The sequence below is a fragment of the Crocodylus porosus genome, unplaced genomic scaffold (assembly GCF_001723895.1).
Source record: "Crocodylus porosus isolate Cpor-Errol unplaced genomic scaffold, CroPor_comp1, whole genome shotgun sequence".
In the NCBI taxonomy this organism is placed as follows: domain Eukaryota; kingdom Metazoa; phylum Chordata; order Crocodylia; family Crocodylidae; genus Crocodylus; species Crocodylus porosus.
The window spans coordinates 42,870,759-42,889,708 of record NW_017728949.1 but is presented as its reverse complement, the minus strand read 5'-3'; the positions used below and the strand labels follow the sequence as shown (position 1 = coordinate 42,889,708).

Below are 18,950 nucleotides of genomic sequence, written 5' to 3'. Positions count from 1 at the left end.
TTGGATATTCATATTTATACTATGCAACACATATTCTGCTAATTATTAGTAGTGAAACACTACAAAATGAAACAGATCCATTTTGGGGTAAGTATACCATTATTACAGTAGAAATAATATAATTCTTACTATTAATAGAATTAAAATGATAGTTACAAAATTACCCTGTAGCACTGTATAAATCTGAAAGCTGGTAGAGGATATCAATTTCCAGCGGTGTAACCTGTCCAAATTTGATTGCAGACTGGGTAAATTCCTCTGGAAGCAGGAAGAAACAAGTTAACTGATTCTGGTTCAGTTTTCACTTCAAATATGCATTACTAATATTAAGAGCTATCATTGGACAGGCTACTCAGGAACAACATCTAGAAAAGAAACAAAAGCAACCAAAATAGTACTAAATCTATTTCAAAATAGCAGTATGAAGCATAAAGTAAGGCTAATCCCATTTATGGTAAGCAGTTCCCACTAAAGTCCACAGAAATTCTTATATAAGCAAGACCGGCAAGATTGGACACAATATTTGTAGTTCTTTTTGTAACAAAGCTACTGCAAAAGCAGATCATGGTAGAACATGGTTTTAATTCGTCTGACAGCTGAACCAATCTTTTCAGGGTTCCTTCTTCCCACAGCACTCCTTTACCCAAGTCTGGGTGTAACTACCTATTGATATACTTGTTTTTGTAACATCATGATGCTCCTCTGATCATTTAGCTGAACAGCATTCACATATTTTTTTTCAGAACAGAGAGTACACGAGTCATATTTGTGCAGCAACACCTAAAAAAATAGGCAAAAGCAGGCAGATATCACTGCATATTAGAAAATCTGGGTACATATCCCATGCTACCCTCTAAGAATAGAGAATGTTAAAGTACCCTAGGTGGTACAATTTACTCTGAAATGTTATACCGCATGCAGAAGTGGGAGTAAAAAGGACCAGATAACATTTTTTTTATCAGTGTTATGACCAACAGGTCTCTCCACCGAAGCAAATTACTGTTATAAAATGGCTACAGAGGGCCAATCAGCTCACGCCACTAAACAGAAACATGGTTAACTTTCAGCAATACTGTGTGGACAAAAATCCTATTTGCCACCAAATGGTTAGCAACTATTAAAACTGGGGAAATAACAGTTGCTGCAGTATCACAGAGGAACAACTAACAGGAAATGCGAAGCTTTTGATGACGGATTTTTAAGCTAAAATAATTTTTCCACATGCTGTATATTTTCAAAGGGTTTGTCCACAGAATACAATGCAGTGGCATGCTGAAATACTTTACTCGTGTACTGAAAGCAAGGTGGCTTGGGTTGAGTGCCACACTAATGTGACTAGTATAGCTTGCAGCTCAACAGGATGAATTAGTCTGGAAGAATACTGTTGTAATGTAACTGTACTACTTATGGTATGAGAGAGAGTTCAGGTATCTCCATATGGCATCCCTATGTCAAGGAGAAAACACATTAGAGCCATGCCCTCAAGCTACCAGGACCAGATAAAGCTTCTGCCCAAACCCTGAAAGCTCTACTCTATAATGACACAGCTGGAAATCCTTGCTGGCCTGTGAAATCCAAAACAATGCAGGAGAACTACATGCAGAATCAATATGAAAACACTGATAACAACACTAAACTTCAATGTTACAGTCACCTCTGACTAGCCTTGGACCATGCACAGTATCAAATATCGACTTTTATTGATCTGAAAATTAATAAAGAAATAGTAAATGTAGTTTACCTTTTGTGATTTCAGTATCTTTCCTTGTACCTGCTATAATACTGTATATTTTTCTAACAAGATCCATGTTATTCAGCAGGGCATTAAAAGCATTGAAATAGGAGAAGCTGACCTGGTGTGAAATACTTCCACCTGCTACCTTGAAAATAAAAAACGGAAAGATAAAACAAGCCCTAATATGAGTTCAGGTTTTTAATGAGACCTCTGCAACCCTTGGTCACCCAAAAACATATTTACTGCAAGCCAGTATCCACATCTTGTAAACATACAAAAAATAAAATACTTCTACCACTGCAAATTTTCATTTATTTAAGCAGTAGTAGGGATGAGGACATCATCAGATAGCCAATATATTAATGTCTTTGATTCAAAATGAACGATAGGAAACAACTAAAATCTTCAGAAAGCAATTACAGAATTAGACTGCTGTCTAACATTGTTAATAAAACATGACATAATTTCTTCAGTGGTGAAATTTATGCTAGTTTTATTTTAGGTAAAGGAATTAATTGTCTATAGTTAAGATGTGTTCATTTTAAATTGTAAGGTAATTACTCAGTACAAATTTTTACCAGGTTAAGACCTCCCCCCACCAAATAATTTAAATACATGCTTAACTTTAACCATGTAGTAGTCCCCATCAATTTCAATGAGACTTCTCATGTGTTTAACAGCTTTGCCAAAATGGGGCCTTGAGTATTATGCCACAAAACACCCCCCCGCAACATCTTACACAGTAGCCCCATTAAAGGCTACCAGGGCTACATACAAATAAGATTTTGAAAAATCCAGTTCACCTTGTGTTTTTTATCATAAAACTATTGCAATTCAAGGTACAGTTAAGGCTTTACTTACAAAGAAATAAAACATTCAATTGCTAACAACAAATAATCTTGCTGCCCGTCACATAGAACAACTCTTTACTAATATTACTTCCACAAAATCACCATTTTGTATACAAGTTCTCTCTCAGGAATGTCATTATATTACCAGCACTGCTAATAGAGAGGGAGATAAGGAGTTACAAGGTACAGAGACATAAAACAGAGCTCAGTTAAATTAAAGACATTTTTTCTTTACACTTACTGATACTAAGTTTTCTTCCACAAATGGAGTGAGCATGTGTGAACGAATGGTAACCATGATATCACTGAAGTCCAATCCAGTGATCGTTCCACTTTTATTTTTGTCTTTTATGGCAAAGGCTTGTCTTGCATGTTCTAACTGTAGCTCCTAAAATAAGATGATTAGAAGTAACATATTAGGAGCTCATTCTCTTACACACACTGATTTCAGCTGCATCTCTAGGAGCATGTGTGCATTTTATGCAACTGAAATTACAAAAGAATCATAGAACCATAGAAAATTAGGGTCAGAAGGGACCCCAGGAGGTCATCTTATCCAACCTCCTGCTCAAACCACCACCATCCCCAGCTATATCATCCCAACCAAGGCTGTGTCTAGCTGGGTCTTAAAAAACTCCATGGATGGAGATTCAACAGTCTCTCTGGGTAGCCTGTTCCAGTGCTTTACTACCCTCCTAGTGAGAAAGTGTTACTGCCATTCAAATGCACGTGTATGCTCATTTTTATGTGCCTACCAGTGCTAAATAGAGGGAAATAATCACTTCCCTCAATCTGCGGGCAACACTCCTACTAATGCAGCCTAGTATGCCATTAGCCTTCTTGGCAATAAGGGCACACTGTTGGCTCATTCAATTTATTGTCCACTGTAACCCACAATAGTTTAATAAAACAAGAAAAATATTCCATCCCTGCCAACTCCAAATCAAACCTGTAATGTCTCCATACCACTTCTGCTTATCAAATACTCTTTTCTATGTTAGAAAAACCTGGCTGAATAGCCAACAAGTGTAGGCTTTGTTCAAAGAAAATGGGAAGCGCATTTCATATTTCAAGACCCAGTGCCATATCTGCCATCTCCTCATGGTTAAAATCAAAGGGCTGTTAGCAAAATATACTCAATGATCTCTCTCAACGCCAATCTCATGGATAGGTCATTTTATACTCTACTCAGAATTAAACACTACAATTTAATCTAGAGCTTCAAAACCTGGAAGACAGTTAAATCTTCAGAATATAGGTTGAGCATGCCACTGACAGAAGCACTTCTTAACAACTTGCCACAGAATTTTATGCCATTTAAAGTTATCTTGAAAAATAGTTTAATCTAAACACGCAGTAGTAACTTGCAGAGGACATTGGTCTGGGTCATGCTACTAACTTCTGTATCCAACAAACAAACAGATTCTCTCTTCTTCTAGTCAGGAATCATAAAGCATACCCTCATCTTCAGCTGTTAAGCAAGTACAGAACCAAATTAATGCTAAAGTTCTAAATCAAGAGCAATAAAAAATTAGGCACAATTTTGTGGCACACATCAACTGTACCAAGGCAGCTGGTTCCTTCCTAGATCTACTGTTATCATCCAGGCAAGCCTAAATTTAAACTGCAATGGGGTTGCCAGTATTGGGATTGGGATTTGGCTTGCTAAATTAGCTGAATATGCCACAGCCAAATCTACCTGAGTAGGTGGAAGAAAAGGGGGTAAAGGAGAATATACTCCTAACCCTGGGTCACTAGCATAATGAAGAAACCAGTCTACATTATGTCTCTTTGGCCCCTAAAGTCTTGTTTAAAGGAAGAGCAGAAGAGCAAGATAGAAGCTTAATGTAGTCCACATGGGAGCATCATTGGGAGAGAAAAAAGTCGTCCATCACTGTTCTCTAGGCCCTCAATAACAATATAATTCATTGGCAATTTTGCCTGGGTCAGACAACGTCTACTGCTTGTGCTACCAATGCCTCAGGGTAATCAATATGAAAAGCTTAAGTTTAAGTTTTTCTCAAAGGGCATTGTAACTACAATAATTGTAAGAGATTGTATTAAACAGATTTCATTGCCCAATTTGCAATAGATCTTCCATACACACTGCTGACTTCAGAAACCTTCTTAATCAAATTATATTTTCAGTGCCTGAAGCATCTCTTTATTCTAAACTACAGCATAGGGATTTATGCCTCAAACAGTTTATTAATATCAGCTAACTCTGGAATTATGTTGCGTGTGAAATTCTAGCTAATATGAAAATGTATAGTAAGTATTAGGATAGAATTTACTGAATTAAAAGCAACATGAAGCAGTATAATAAAGTAGGAAGGTAAGCTACAGAGTAACAGCCAGTCAGAGTAACAGGCAGTCAGTACCCAGTCTCTCTCCCACTGAAATTAGCTTTATTCTTGCAGTAAAGCAAAAACATGATTAGAAACTCACAATTTAATTTGACACCAACAAGAAGGGGACAGTTTAAAAGACAATGCAATTAATCCTACCTTTACACAGAACAGCAGATACAATTAAAATGCACAGTGTGCAGTACTTACAGAAATGGTACAGTACAGTGACAATTTAGTGGTGTTCCAATTAATTCAATATATAGTAAAACTAACATTTAAGGTCATCTCTGTCACTCATGCTACAGTCAGATAGCCAATAGATAGAACAATAGATAGAACAATTTTTCACTAACAAAATAAACAACTGACCTGCAAAAACTGAGTGAACTCTGAGTAGTTAAGATGCTTCTTCCTGTTGTGTCCAAAGTGCAGTCGAATGAACTCACAGTCCCAATTGAAGGGGATATGATGATGAACAACTGTTTGTCCAAAAATGTCTTTGATATTTTCTTTAAAAGACAAAAGTCAATGAGTTGTAAGGCAAGACAGTGAACCTGAGATGTTGCTGGTAAAAAGCAGACCAGCAAAATTTAAAAAAAAAAGAAAAAAAAAGTAAAAAAAATGTTTTAGTTCCTTTCACTGTATCTGCCAAGGTTTTCATTTGAAAACTGGTATAGGACCATCTGATACAGAACACATTACTTGGTGTATTACACTATAAAACCTGGATTGTTTTCATTTGCTTTTAATTAATAGGCAAGTTCTCTTGTGCACTATAAATAACTGCTATTTTTCAATCTGTATAAAAATAGTGGTTTTTCCCATCTCTACAAGAAATGAAATTAAGCTCTTTATCAAAAGCATGAATACCAAAATTGTCTCATACAACATTTGTCATACTAAGCATGGTTTGACAGAATTATTTCAGTCACATTAACCAGAATATCTACTGAAGACAGTTTAGACAATATCTCTTATAACTTTCATTAGTTCAATAGAATGTACCTTATTAAAAGGCTTCTCATGTTAAAAATATAGCCGTGGCACAAAAGTAAATCCCATCATGTGATTGATAGTCTCAGTTACTAAGATATATTACTATAATTTAAGTAAGAGATGCTGCATTTTATATAAAGAAAAAAAATTATATATATTTTACGTATATTCGGACAGCTGAAATCCTGATGGCTTGTCCTATGACATATTTGTGTTTGGTAAACAAAGCCTGATCAATTTGGAAAAATGTGTATGGAACATGGGCCTCCTTCACATACATTACCATGACTGTATACACGTCTGCTTTGTTGGTACAAACAGGCAATTGAACAAATTTGGCTATTTATACACATAGCAGGAAGGGAGAAAAGAATGAAAATTCATAGAAGCTCAGAGTCTCAGATCAAATAATGTACAGGACTGGTTGTCTTCTATGTATCATTTTCTTCAGAATATACTACATATTATATATTTTAAAAAGGGAAACTTGTACTGCAAGATAGAAGATATAGAAGAACTTTGTAACTAATTTAACAGTCAAATATAGACTACATTGATAATGTCAAATTGCCTGGGTGCAGAGTGTGACAGGAAAGAACTGAAGAATGTGCTGAGAATGCTGAGTGATCAGAAATGTTTGTCCATATGCCTCCAACTACTTTAGATCAGGGGTTGTCCACCAGGGATACGCATAACCCCGGGGGTACTAAGGGAGTAAGCATGGGCAGGCAGGGACAGAATGCTGCCACACACTATCCCGTGCTGCCACACCCACCCAGCCAGATGCGGAAGGCGGGGGAAGCTTGCATGTGGCAGCTGCTGCCACTGAGTTCAGCCTCACACCCCATCCTTTCACCCCCGCAGCATCCGGGGGTACACTGATTCCAAAAGGTTGAAAATCCCTGCTTTAGATGTCTGGTCTCAAACATAAAATGAAAAGTGCAAAGCAAAGGGTACTCCTTTTCTCACATGGAATTATTCATATTTCTTTTATGCTAGAGCCTGTTCCTGACTCACTCATGTTTAGGCCAGACTAAAAAATTAAAATTGAGCACATCATGATGTTCCTTCAGCCTTTACACAATTCTTTGTTCCAGTGGTCCCCTACAGTCTACTTAGAATTCTGGGAATGAATTTCCTCCTTCATTAAATTCTTATAGGCATATTATACCTATCTGAGTACCTGACGAATATAAAAAGGCCTTGAATTCCCATAGATTCAGTGAGATTTTAGGTGCTTAGATGCTTCTGAAATCCTACTGAGTGCCTAAATAGCTTTAAAAATCTGGCCAAAAATGGTTTAACTACTTTTGAAAATTCACAGTAACATCACCCATGTTTATTGTTTAGAACTATTAAAGAGACCTGAAAGTAGCTAGTACGTATTACATTTCTTACAGATCCAGTTTATCTAAGGCTGTGAACAGATGTAGTTTATTTACCAGAATCCAAGCTAACTAAATTGAAGGCAACCCCACAATACTTAGATTCTATACATGGAAAATTTATAAATTTGTTACAGTTATCTACATATAGAATCTAACTTTTCAGGGGTCATCTTAAATTCATGCCTCTCCTCCCCCCACCACTGCAGTGGGAAAAGCAGTGGGAGAGGACAGGTAGGGGAGGTAGACATTAGGGCTAGGGACAGACATTCAAAGAGCCCAAGCCTGAAATGATTCATTCTTTGTAGGTTAGTCTAAGCTGAACAGATTAAACTGATTAATAACTGGACAGACATTCTCTGTTAAACCAGGAAATGCAGGCACATGCCTGCAATGGCTCAAGCTAGAAGATGGGGGGCGCCAGAGCATGCCTGCCAGCCACTGCCAAAGGGGTGGAAAGAGATGTCCTTCAGGGTGCTCACCCCTCCCTGCTTGAGTGGAGGGGGCATGGCCAGGCATCAGCAGGGGCTAGCACAACACACAGGATGCCAGCCACCAGCACATGGGGGCGCAGAAGGGATGGGAGAGCTGCTGCCAGACTGAGGAGTGGGAATGGGGGAAAAGTCCTTTCTCTGAAGCAAGCATGTATTGAACACAGCAATTTCCAAAGCATACAACAGGGAACTACCAAAAACCTTCGCCTAGTAAAATACAGCATACACAACTTAGACTAACTTAAAATGTAAACCAGGAAGATAAACATTAGTCTTACTAATCCTGACTGTAGTGTGTCTCTACACACAGGGGACTAACTTGCCTCTTCACCTGCCCCCCCCTTCGGGACACACTGTGGAATTAATCCCATCCCAAACCAAAGAGACTGCAGCCAAACCCCCAGGGGTTCTGGGGCAGAGAGGGGAGAGGGAGGAATTAACTCCATCCCTGTCTGGATGCAGGCAAGCCATAGAGGTGCAGCTGAGGCTGGCAAACAGCAGCAAACCCCAGTGTTTGCCAGTGGAAGGGGTGGGGGGAAAGGGGAGAGGGGATGGAAGGAGGAATTTGCCTCGGGCCATGGCCAGCCAGCATCTGGCCACAGCCTGCCACTGCTTAGGCTAAAGAGCAGAGGGGAGCAGTCAACCCAGTTCACTGCAGCAGAGAACAGAGCTTTGCCTAACCCAGGGAGCATGCCAGGATGCTGGGTGAGTCTGATTTAATAAAAAACAGCAAGGGGTCTGGGACAGACACTGGATAAACTGGTTTGACCCAAATCAGTTAAGTCTGATACAGGCAGTCGTCAACTTACAACATTTCAAGTTACAATGTTTCACACTTACAACATTTATAAATTGACACCCTGTTTCAACTTTATGGCATCAGTTTCGACTTTACAACGCTTGATCCAATGTGACGCCACGCCAATGAATAAATCTGCTGCATCGCTTATCTCCCTGGAGAACATCTGTCCAAACTGCCTTGTACACTTTCTTTAAGAAAGTAGACAAGACTCCAGAAAAGCCTGCAGCCAAGACTCCTGAGAAGACTCCTGCCAAGAATCCTTCAAAAAGTCCAACCAAGAGCCCCTCAAAAAGTCTAGCAAAGTCACCTCAAAGAAGTCCTTCCAAATCAATATGATTGCTATTTACAATATAAATATATTAATGTAGCTATATTACTCATCTATAATTGACCGAGTACAAAATTCTGGGGTATTTTTGGTGAAAATAGGGTATCGGGCCTTGGTTCAGGAACAAATCCCTCATTTATAACATTGTTTCTTATGAGAAAATTGGTTCCAAGTTACAACATTTCAACTTAAGACGTGGTTTTCAGGAGCCATTTGTGTCGTAAGTCCGAGGACTGCCTGTACTACATTCAACCAGGTGTATCTCAAACTGGTTTGGCCATTTTCAAACTGGTTTATGTGCACTGAATGTCTGTTCTGTTAAAGATTTAAACCAGTTTCTGATCACTTAAACTGGTTTCTGTGTAATGTCTGTGTAATGTCTGTCCCTTGCCTAAATGAACCCAGACCATGCAGCTTTAGCAGTTGCATCCTAACAGCTTATACAGATATCATTTCAGATCCATAAAACTAATATTTCTGTCTATACTCTTATTATTTTGTGCTGCATGGATTTAATTAGACTCAGCAGCCAAAGAACTCATTGGCACATACACCATGCTCTGTAAAGAATGATGGTGCAGATTGATTGATTGATTGATTTCATGTATAGCATTTAAGACACTCCATGTACGTTGGAAAATATAGATACAATCAATAGTTTGAGTTTTAACTGTAATGTTTAAACAAATTAGGCAAACATCCTCAAAAAGGCACAGGCATCTGGTCTGAATTTTCTTCAGATAGACTAACTACATATGTCAAGGGTAGCAGTGATATTATCCAGCTTTTTTATGCGAAATGCAATGACCATCAGTTCAAATCTCTGCACAACTAAGTACAATAGTGAGGGAAGTCTCACTAGGATAGTGCAAGTAATGTTACTGTTTCACCATGGTCTTGAACCCAGGGCTTTGGTTGCTAGGAATGACTGCTCAGGCTGGTCTGCCACCTTCCCAGATGACTTTTCAGAACAGAGACAGCTGGTTGGAAAACTCCATGGCCACTCCCTGCCACCAGATTGGCTGGGAAGGGTCATCTGACTCTCCACTCCCTCCTATATATACTCCTGACCCAGAAAAGGAAGTATCTGGGCATGAATAGGAATTCACCCAGATTGCCTTGCTGTTCCTTATGGCTTATGATTCTATCTGTTCTCTGCTTGATCTCCTGGCTACTCAGCCTAGCTCCCTCTTGGTGTTCTGCCTGATCCTCCAGCTTCCAGACTTGGCTTCTTGAACTGATTTTCCACTTCCCTGGTACCTAGATACTGTGCACTGCTCCCAGCCCCGGTCAGCCTCACAGACCTGAAGGGAACCCCAGACCTGGCCACCCACAACCTGGCATGACCATTATGGCCACAGCCACATTAGTTACAGAATAGCAACATGCTGAAATCTCTTTTCTCTTGAATTCATTTCACCATAGTAGATACAGAGATGCTCATAACAAAGTATTTAGTGACAGAAATTGGTAAGAACAGCTAATGTGCAGGTATACATGCTCCTTTCTCTGAACAGACACCAGGAAATGCTCATAAATGAAGATAAACTGCAAATAATTCATATATCTGAGAGAACTATTGACCTAAACAAATTAATTGTTAAAAGTCTGTCATTTACTGCACTTTCTACTTAAATTTGTTCATTTGTCCCCCATCAAGGGTAATGAACAAATGAATGCAGGGGTATGTGTACTGCCTGAAACTAATTTTAATTCATTTTGGGAGCAACTATTTCAAGTTAATGTTTATATACTTAAGTCTTTTACTAGTCTTTATTACCCTCCTGTAGTAGAGTTAATTTTATTGAACTGACACTCTCTTTGAAGACTTATTCTGATATAACTCCATGATGCAGTCTGCATAAAGGCTGCTATACCTACGGTATACATGACAAACTTAGAGATTCTTCCAACCTAGTATTAGTCCTTTGGAGTGAAACTCTAAAAATATATAAATCCTATAGTCCCAGTGTGCCAGCTGTAAGCATCCATCTCGTGAGATAACAGAATTGCACTGAGTGAAACATCAGCTTGCTGAACATACTCACTTGAAAGATAAAGCGAGGCTGGAGTGACCTCTCCAGGGTGCAAAAGCCTGGGTAGTGTATATGGAATCACTGAATTACGCACACACCACCATCCCCCTACATCACCTCCAAACTAAATCACAGGATTGCTGCAGAAGTTATCCACCTAAACATTTTGAGACATTTAAAATGCTCTTTAAAAGCAGATAATGTAGGAACTGCACATGGATTCTGTTTAAACATCTCTAAATATTTCTGAAGATGCTAACAAAAGTCAGTATATGTAGAGCTATGTACATTTTCTAAAGAAGAAGGCCCTATTTAGAGAATACAATTTCAGGAAAGAAACAAAATACCAAAGCTGAGAAACAGATGCTAACGATACCATATTGCAGAACACAGTATAAAAATCTATTTAGAATACAGGCACAACTGAGCAGGACATCACTATCAAAAATCCCCCAAAAGTGGTGGCTAGTTGTATGTTGTTGCTCAATGTCTTTGAATTGATGCGAGAGGCTCAAAAAATATCTAGTACATTTGTGGGGGCTTTTAAGCACCTTCCTTTATTTTTAAAAATTATGTGGACAAATGGGAAAATTATTTAAAGTTGGTAGTAACCAAATACCCCTACACATAGATCTAATCACTCCACCTAAATCATAATCTCTAGTAACACTCATTCTTCATATTTCAACTCATATTTCAACTTGGGCTTTTCACTAACCATAAAGAGCCAATAAAAGAGCCAATAAAGAGCGAGCAAGCACAAGCAAGCGAACATGAGAACGCGAGCAGGCATGAGAGAATGAGCGAGTTTGAACAAGAACGAGCATGAGCAAGAGAGTAAGAACAAATGAGAAAGCAAGAAAAAGCACGAGAGCACACATAAGAAACAGTGTGCACAAGAGAGAGCACGCATGAAAGAACAAGAGAGAAAACGCAAGACACTGCGCACATGAGCGAGAAAGAGCGTGTAAGAGTGAGCAAGAAAGAGCCAGCCGGAAAGAGTGAGTGAGCAAGAATGCAAGAGAACATAAGCACATGTGCACAAGAGGACGCGAGAGGGTGAATGCGAGTGCACAGGTGAGTGAGTGGAAACAGGGGCGCACAAAGGCATGTGAGAGTGCACAAGAAAGAGAGCCAAAGTCTATGTATAAAACCATTTGTTGCACAAGAAGTTTGTTCTGATGTAAAAAAAGACAGTGGATGGAATCAACATGAAGGAACGCTTGCTTCAAATAAAATAGTTTAGACATATTGCTACTCCTATTTTAAAAAGGTCAAGACCATTATTAGAAGTGGCCACAATACTAAGGAAAGGATATCTTTTGATAGGTCATATTCCCATGTCACCTCTTTTCCTTTCCTCTCCAGCTGATGAAGTATTGTTTTGTAATTAACAGCTTAAGAACATTCGCTTATTTTAAACCATTCACTATTAGAATTGAATGGGTGCCTCCAGCTGCTAACAACAAGTTATACAGAGATTACTTTATTTGTGGTTTCTAATATACACTAGAACAATAACAAAATAACAACAATAAAATAATAAATATTTTCATCTTCTAATGTGGAAGGGATAAAGAGAAGGTGAGGACTGTTGCTAACTGAACAGGCAGAAGGTCAAGCAGTGAGGCACCTCATATCCCTTTTTGCAGTACTCTCAAAATCCCTACTGATTCATGGTTTTAAGGTTTATCACTCAATTCTGAAGAGTAATTTATCGCATTTTCTGGAGTTAATTCACTAGTTTAACAAAAAAATGGTAATAAATCCGCCTTGAAGATAACAGCAGCATATGCTGGAGTTTTATGAAGTAGTATATTTTTATTGTTGTTTTTTATTCAACCATCTCTCTAAGTTTAACGTATAGCTCAATATCAACATAACTTGATTGCTGTTCTGTCCCCAGGAATTTATATGCATTTACTTTAGAAATAAGATTACTGGTTTTTTAATACTTTGGAAGGTTCTTGTTGAACAGCTTGCTTTGTTTTGAGTGGGAATATATGAGTATCTTGTACTAGTCTGCATTCAACTAGATATTTTTCAGAGGACTACAGCAGTGATTTTCACATTTTTTTACACTCAAGGCACCCCTTCATAATTGTTGTGAATTGAACAGCACCCCATTTCACCTGGAGCCAGAGTTGCTGTATAGGATAAGTGACAGGGGAGGAGGGACAACTGGCCAGGGAGACAAGGGGCGAATGGACGCAAGCAAGGGTCAAGCCACCTATCCCCACCACAGCTTGCCCTTCCCCCACATGCTTCTGCCTTCCCAGCTGCAGCAGGATTGGGGTGAGGACTGAATTCAAGACAACCCTCCAACAGATTTTCCATGGATAGCAGAGATGTACACATGGCTTGACTCCGGTCCCACATATTGTGTGGGGTGCATGGGCTGGACCCTGCACCATGCACACTGTACCTCAGACTCACTGTGCTGTGTATAGTGCCAGGTCTAGCACATGCCCCTGTGGGCAGCGTGTGTCCCATGCTGGCCCCAGGGCTGGCATGTGCTGCCCATGGTATACAGGACTGGATCAGCCATGTGCACTGCATACAGTATGGGGCATGTGCTCTACGAGGTGCTCCACCACCCAGCTTTATGTGCAGGCTCCATTTCCAGCAGTGTGCCACATGGGCAGGACCCAGTGCTGCATGCTGGTGTAGGCTGCATGCAGCCCCCCAGACTGGCACTCTGTGCTGCCTGCAGCACCCAGAGTGCACACCAGCCCCCAGGGCCAGCACAGTGTGCACTGTGGGCAGTGCACAAGCTGGACTTGGTACCGCTGTTCCACAGTGGGGGGAGGCAGGGGTGGGATCAGTCCTGGTCTGGCCTGCAGATTGGCTTCAGAATGCTCATCCAGCATATGTAGCTGGATGAGTGTGACACCCTGATGTATAGAATCTAATTATAACACATTTTTTATTTTCCATGTATAGCAACGGTGTCAAACTCAACAGGCACTGCAGGTCACATGAGTGGCGTGGGATCATGAGTGGTGTGAGCTGGTTAAACAATCCGGTCCCAACAGTCAATTTAGGCCCATGGACCTCACTTCCTCACTGCATGCAGTGCCTGCTCTAGGCAGTCCAGGGTGGGCACCATGTACTGTGCAGGTCCCAAACCAGCTAGAGCAGGTACCAGCATGTAGGGGACCCACAGACCTTCCCTCTCCCCAAAAGTGGTTCCAGATAGTCTATTCTGGCTGTTTGGAGACTGCACCACATGTGTAGGCCAGAATGGGTGCTACATGCAGCACAGTCCTGGATTGGATGCGGCAGGTGCATGATCCAACATGCTCAGAGGATCCTAGACTGGCCCTATATAGGTATTGCATGCAGTACAGATCCTGGAATAGACACTGCATATGGCACCCTGGTTGAGACTTACTGGGCTATAGAAAACACTGAAAATATGTGAAGGCTGAAATGACATAAGATAGGGAAGTTTTTCAGCTGTGTTCTTTACTTAACATTAGCTTGTGCATTTAACTAAAAGCAGTCTGTGGTTACAGAGTATGGCTGTCCTTGTGGTTTTTACATGAGATGGCACACTGGAAAAGAATCTTAAACTTGTACTTTTCAATCTGAAGTGATACAGTCCAGATCAGCTCACAGACAGTTCATGAAGAATCCTTTCATTTTGTGTTAAACACCTACTGTAAGAGGGAAGTCAGCAGCCCAGATAGCCGTAAGTTCCAGCCACTTTCTTCACCATGTGAGAATTTATTTGTTTTAGCCTCAAGGGAAAACACAACAGTTTTGGTAATCTCAGAAAACAAAAATGAAAAGGTAAAACCTTAATATGTATATTTGCTTGAACTTTCAGTCAAATAATCAAAACCAAGCTTTATTGCATGTTTAATTTTAAACACATGATTCAAACTATCATCTGTCATCTAATTATCTAATGTTTATCATCTATGCAGTAGACAGTTACAGTGATCAATGTAGGGAGTTTGAATCAACAGACTTGAAAGCATTATAAATGTGAATCATGATTTTATAGAAGTCCTTTCCATGTCCGTGATTGGGATTTAACACCCCTCAATCTCAAGAACTTCTATTACAACCATGACTGACACAGGAATGAATGGTTTAAGTGAGATATACTGCTTTGTTTTTAAGTCAAACCTATATATAAAAATCAACCCCATATTTTCTAACAATTTTAGGAAAACTGAACTTGAAAGATTTTTCCTGGATATAAAAATCAATAACTACAGATGAAGAACCTGAATTGCTATTGCCCTTACAAAAAATCTCAGAGGACAATGAAATAACCATGGTAAGGATCCAAAGGTTTAAATGTACTAAAAATACTAAAATAAGAACTGCACCGAAAACTTTTCTGACTTACTATTTTTAACTGCATGCACTAAAATACTGCAAACACAGCAAGAAGACAGCAGGGAGCCAAATTACAGGTCAACCCAAAGTATAAAGTCAAGTGCAATCTTTATGGTTCTTTTGAAGGAAAAAAGGTAGACTTATAATCAGAACAACAGAGTAGTTGCTTGTTCAGTTGGTTACTGATGACTCAACACTTTTCTCCCTATTTGTTTTTATTACAGTTTAGTTGTTCTGATACCAGCCTCATTAGTGTGTGACCTCACGTGTAACAGTCTAAAGAAGCAGACACCAATTGCTGAAATAGTCCATGAACAGATGAGTATTATGTAATCCATTAGCAATATATATAGCTTTATAAAATCATAAAATTATTATTCTTGTCCTCTTGTCACCTCTTTGGAGGAAGGTATCTGTGTAAAAGTTTTGTTAAATATAATTTTAAGTTTAAAATATATGTTTAAATATATAAATGTGTGTATCATTTATCAAGAGTGGGCAAGACCAACAGAATGACGGCAATAAGAGCAAGATGCAAGGTGGTCACATTTGCTAAGAGTATATGCAGAGTGAAATGTAAAGGAAAGAATACACTGAAGTGATGGAATTCCAATCGCCACACAGAAATAAAACCAGTTATTGAAAATAAATAAATCAGCATCTACCTAGCAATTTTCACACTAGTTGATTAAGACCATTCTAATTCAGAATTATTTCTAATAATCACTTTCAATATTTATACATCCAAGATAGTCAAAACACTTGCAGAGAAACATGTCCAGTACATGGCATATTGTGAACATTAATCTATCAAATGCAGGTATTTTAAGCCAAGCAGTACTTATAAACTGAAACCTAGCCTGTATCCACATACTAGAAAAAAATATCTTGCAATATCTTATTGTTTAAATTATAAATTCAAAGATCACATATCACTGTGACCATCCAGTTAAGTTTTCTTAAATTCCTTGTAGGAAAACTTAACAACACGATTTTTTTTCTGGCTTAATATGAAGCTAAACTGCCCATGTTATAGATGCACAGTGAGGAAAAAAAAGCAGAAGTAAACCAACGTAATGCTTCTGTAATTCACAACAGTACTTGGAGACTCACTGTAGATTTTCAATTTAATATTAATAAAATTGATAATGATATAATAATTTGCATTTCCCCACACTGCACAAGCATTAACCAATCCATTTTCATAACACAACTGTCCCCTTTTATATACTGTGAAATTGTCATGGGACTACCAAAAAAGCAACAAGAAAGAGTTGATTTGTATTACAAGTTATGTTCTCAGTTAAATCTTTCCAAGTACGCTGTTAAGTATAAATTACGCACTGATAAGCATAGGACTCTAGTAAACATAGGAAAGTAAAAAGAAGGAAACTTCTCTAGCATTCTTATTAAATGATCCCATCAACTTGAAAAAAATTACAATTACCTCAAATTTAATATGAGGTCTCTCTGCCCCCCTACCCCCACCACAAAGGGGAAAAAAGCCCCTTGTCTCAGATTTGTGTACAAAGCTGGGGGGCGGGGGGAGGAGCTGTTGCAGGTCTGACTCTGGACCTAAGCTAGGGTGACCATCTTTTCAAAATGCAAAAAGAGGATACATGAGGCCAGCAGCTAGGCAGGAGGGGTCACGTGGTAGAGTCCTGCTGCCTGCCCCAAGCCTATGGAGGACAGCTCATCCCCTCCCCCTCGCATTGTCACCGTTCCTACCTGCCCTGGGGAACAGGTCTCTTGTAGCCCCTGTCCGAGCGCACACAGAGCAGGTAGACAGCGGGAGCCCCCTCTGGCACCACAGGAGTGGGGTGGGGTGGGGTGGGGTGGGGGTCAGTGTCCTGCTGGCTGGGGACAGGTAGTGCCACAGCCCCCACCCCAGAGGGCACCCTCCGCACCCAGCTGGCCCTGGCCCCAGTTACCGCTACCTCCAAGTCCTCCTGGCTGCTGTCACCATCACAGCTGGGCACCATCCTTACTCCCTCTGTCATCATCTTCTCACTGAATGGCAAAATCCAGGACAAATGCTATCCTGGAATCATTCTGCCTAGGACCAGGACTTGATATGCATGTCCAATTAGGGATGGGTGGCCCCCTACCCTGAGCTCGGGTTGAGGCTACAGCAGTTCTATAGCAGTCTCCTACCCCTGCCCCCTTACTTGCCCTCTGCAGCTTTTGTCCTCTCCTCTGCCCCCTTCCCCCGTTACTGTTAGGCACAGCTTGGCTGTGGCTGGATTCCCTCCCAGGCATGGCAGATGTGGAAATTCCATCCCCTGCCTAGACAATCAGCAGCACTGATACTCCTGCATGGCCCAGTAAAGGCAGTGCTTCCACATGCTGGGCTCTGGGGAGAGAATAAAGGCTGCGCAGCATCTAATAGTAAGGTGGGGGAGGGAGGGAAGGGCAGAGACTGTGGTGAATATGTTGGAAGGGGCAGATATTGTGGGGAGCTGGGGGCAAAGGGAGTGCAGGTAGTGGGGGGGCAGTGGTCAAGGGCTGTCTGATCCCCTCCCCCACCCCCAGCCTACCTGTTCCTGCTGCCTTTCCTGCAGTACCAGTGGGAGAGGAGATGGTTTGGAGGGGGAGGGGGGAAGGACAACAAATTTAAAGACAGTGCTTCAATAATTAGATTCTATACTTGGAAAATTATAACAAAATACATACGTTTTCCATATATAGAATCTAATTATTGGGAGACCTTCTTAAATTCAGGGTCATATTAGATTCAAGAAAATATGTATTTGAGATTTAGTTTTACTATCAAAATTATCATATTTACTTGAATTCAAAATAAGGAGTCTATCCCTGTCCCGTGCCCCCCCTCCCCCAATCCCCCTGTCTTCTCATGCAATATGGTGGGGAAAAAAGTCCTGTCTTAGATTCCACAACCAGCCAGAGGTAGGGAGCTGCTGCTGTTCCTCTGGCTCTGATCAGAGCTGAGAGCTACCACCTGCACTTGTAGTCTTTGATTTGGGTAATTATGGTAACTAAAAGATGTGAAAAGACTGCACCTATTTTTACAATTTACTTTCTGCATTTGACAGCATCACATGTATATCAAACTTCCCTTGTTTGTGTCTCCAGACAGGAAAGGAAGGAGAATCACTATTTTGTTGTGAGAACTGTCAGTTTTCCAAATTAGCAAGGTTCTATCATCAATTGTTCTTTTAGATTGACTATTAATAGTAATAAATGCTAATATCTGCGTTATTAATTTATCTTTCTACAAACTTCTTACAGATAACATCTATTTAGGATGCTGTGAACCTGGAACGCTTGACGTTTCACGTTTCTAATTAACCGTATGCATACATAATACTGTATGTATTTTCAGAAGAAAAAAAAAAAATGGTCATGCACGCTGAATCTGCAAGCCTGCTCAAAAATTTTCATAAGTCAACTAAATCCAAACATATTCCATTATTTATATTAAAATCTTTATTGTTTTATAAAATAAAATTAACATGTTATTCGCACTCCATTTATTACAATTCTCAGCATTAGAGATTTTCTAATCTTTGTGAATACGTTTTAACATAAAGATTATAAATTATCACTTAACATTTTTACTTATCCAGAACCTATTAACACATTTTTTTTTTTTTTTTTT

The 18,950-nt window shown here is 39.8% G+C and overlaps 1 protein-coding gene across 6 annotated transcripts in view; it reads right to left on the bottom strand.

Annotated features, from left to right (window-relative positions):
- Positions 1 to 18,950, bottom strand: part of SLC25A12 (solute carrier family 25 member 12) — an 88,241-nt gene that overhangs the window by 46,291 nt on the left and 23,000 nt on the right. For all 6 annotated transcript variants that reach the window (XM_019553677.1, XM_019553679.1, XM_019553680.1 and 3 more), the window contains 4 exons: positions 5,307 to 5,446; positions 2,828 to 2,974; positions 1,742 to 1,880; positions 165 to 258 (listed from right to left, as the gene is read on the bottom strand). In XM_019553677.1, the coding sequence (XP_019409222.1) occupies positions 165 to 258; positions 1,742 to 1,880; positions 2,828 to 2,974; positions 5,307 to 5,446 (520 nt within the window). The remainder of the gene's footprint in view (positions 1 to 164; positions 259 to 1,741; positions 1,881 to 2,827; positions 2,975 to 5,306; positions 5,447 to 18,950) is intronic.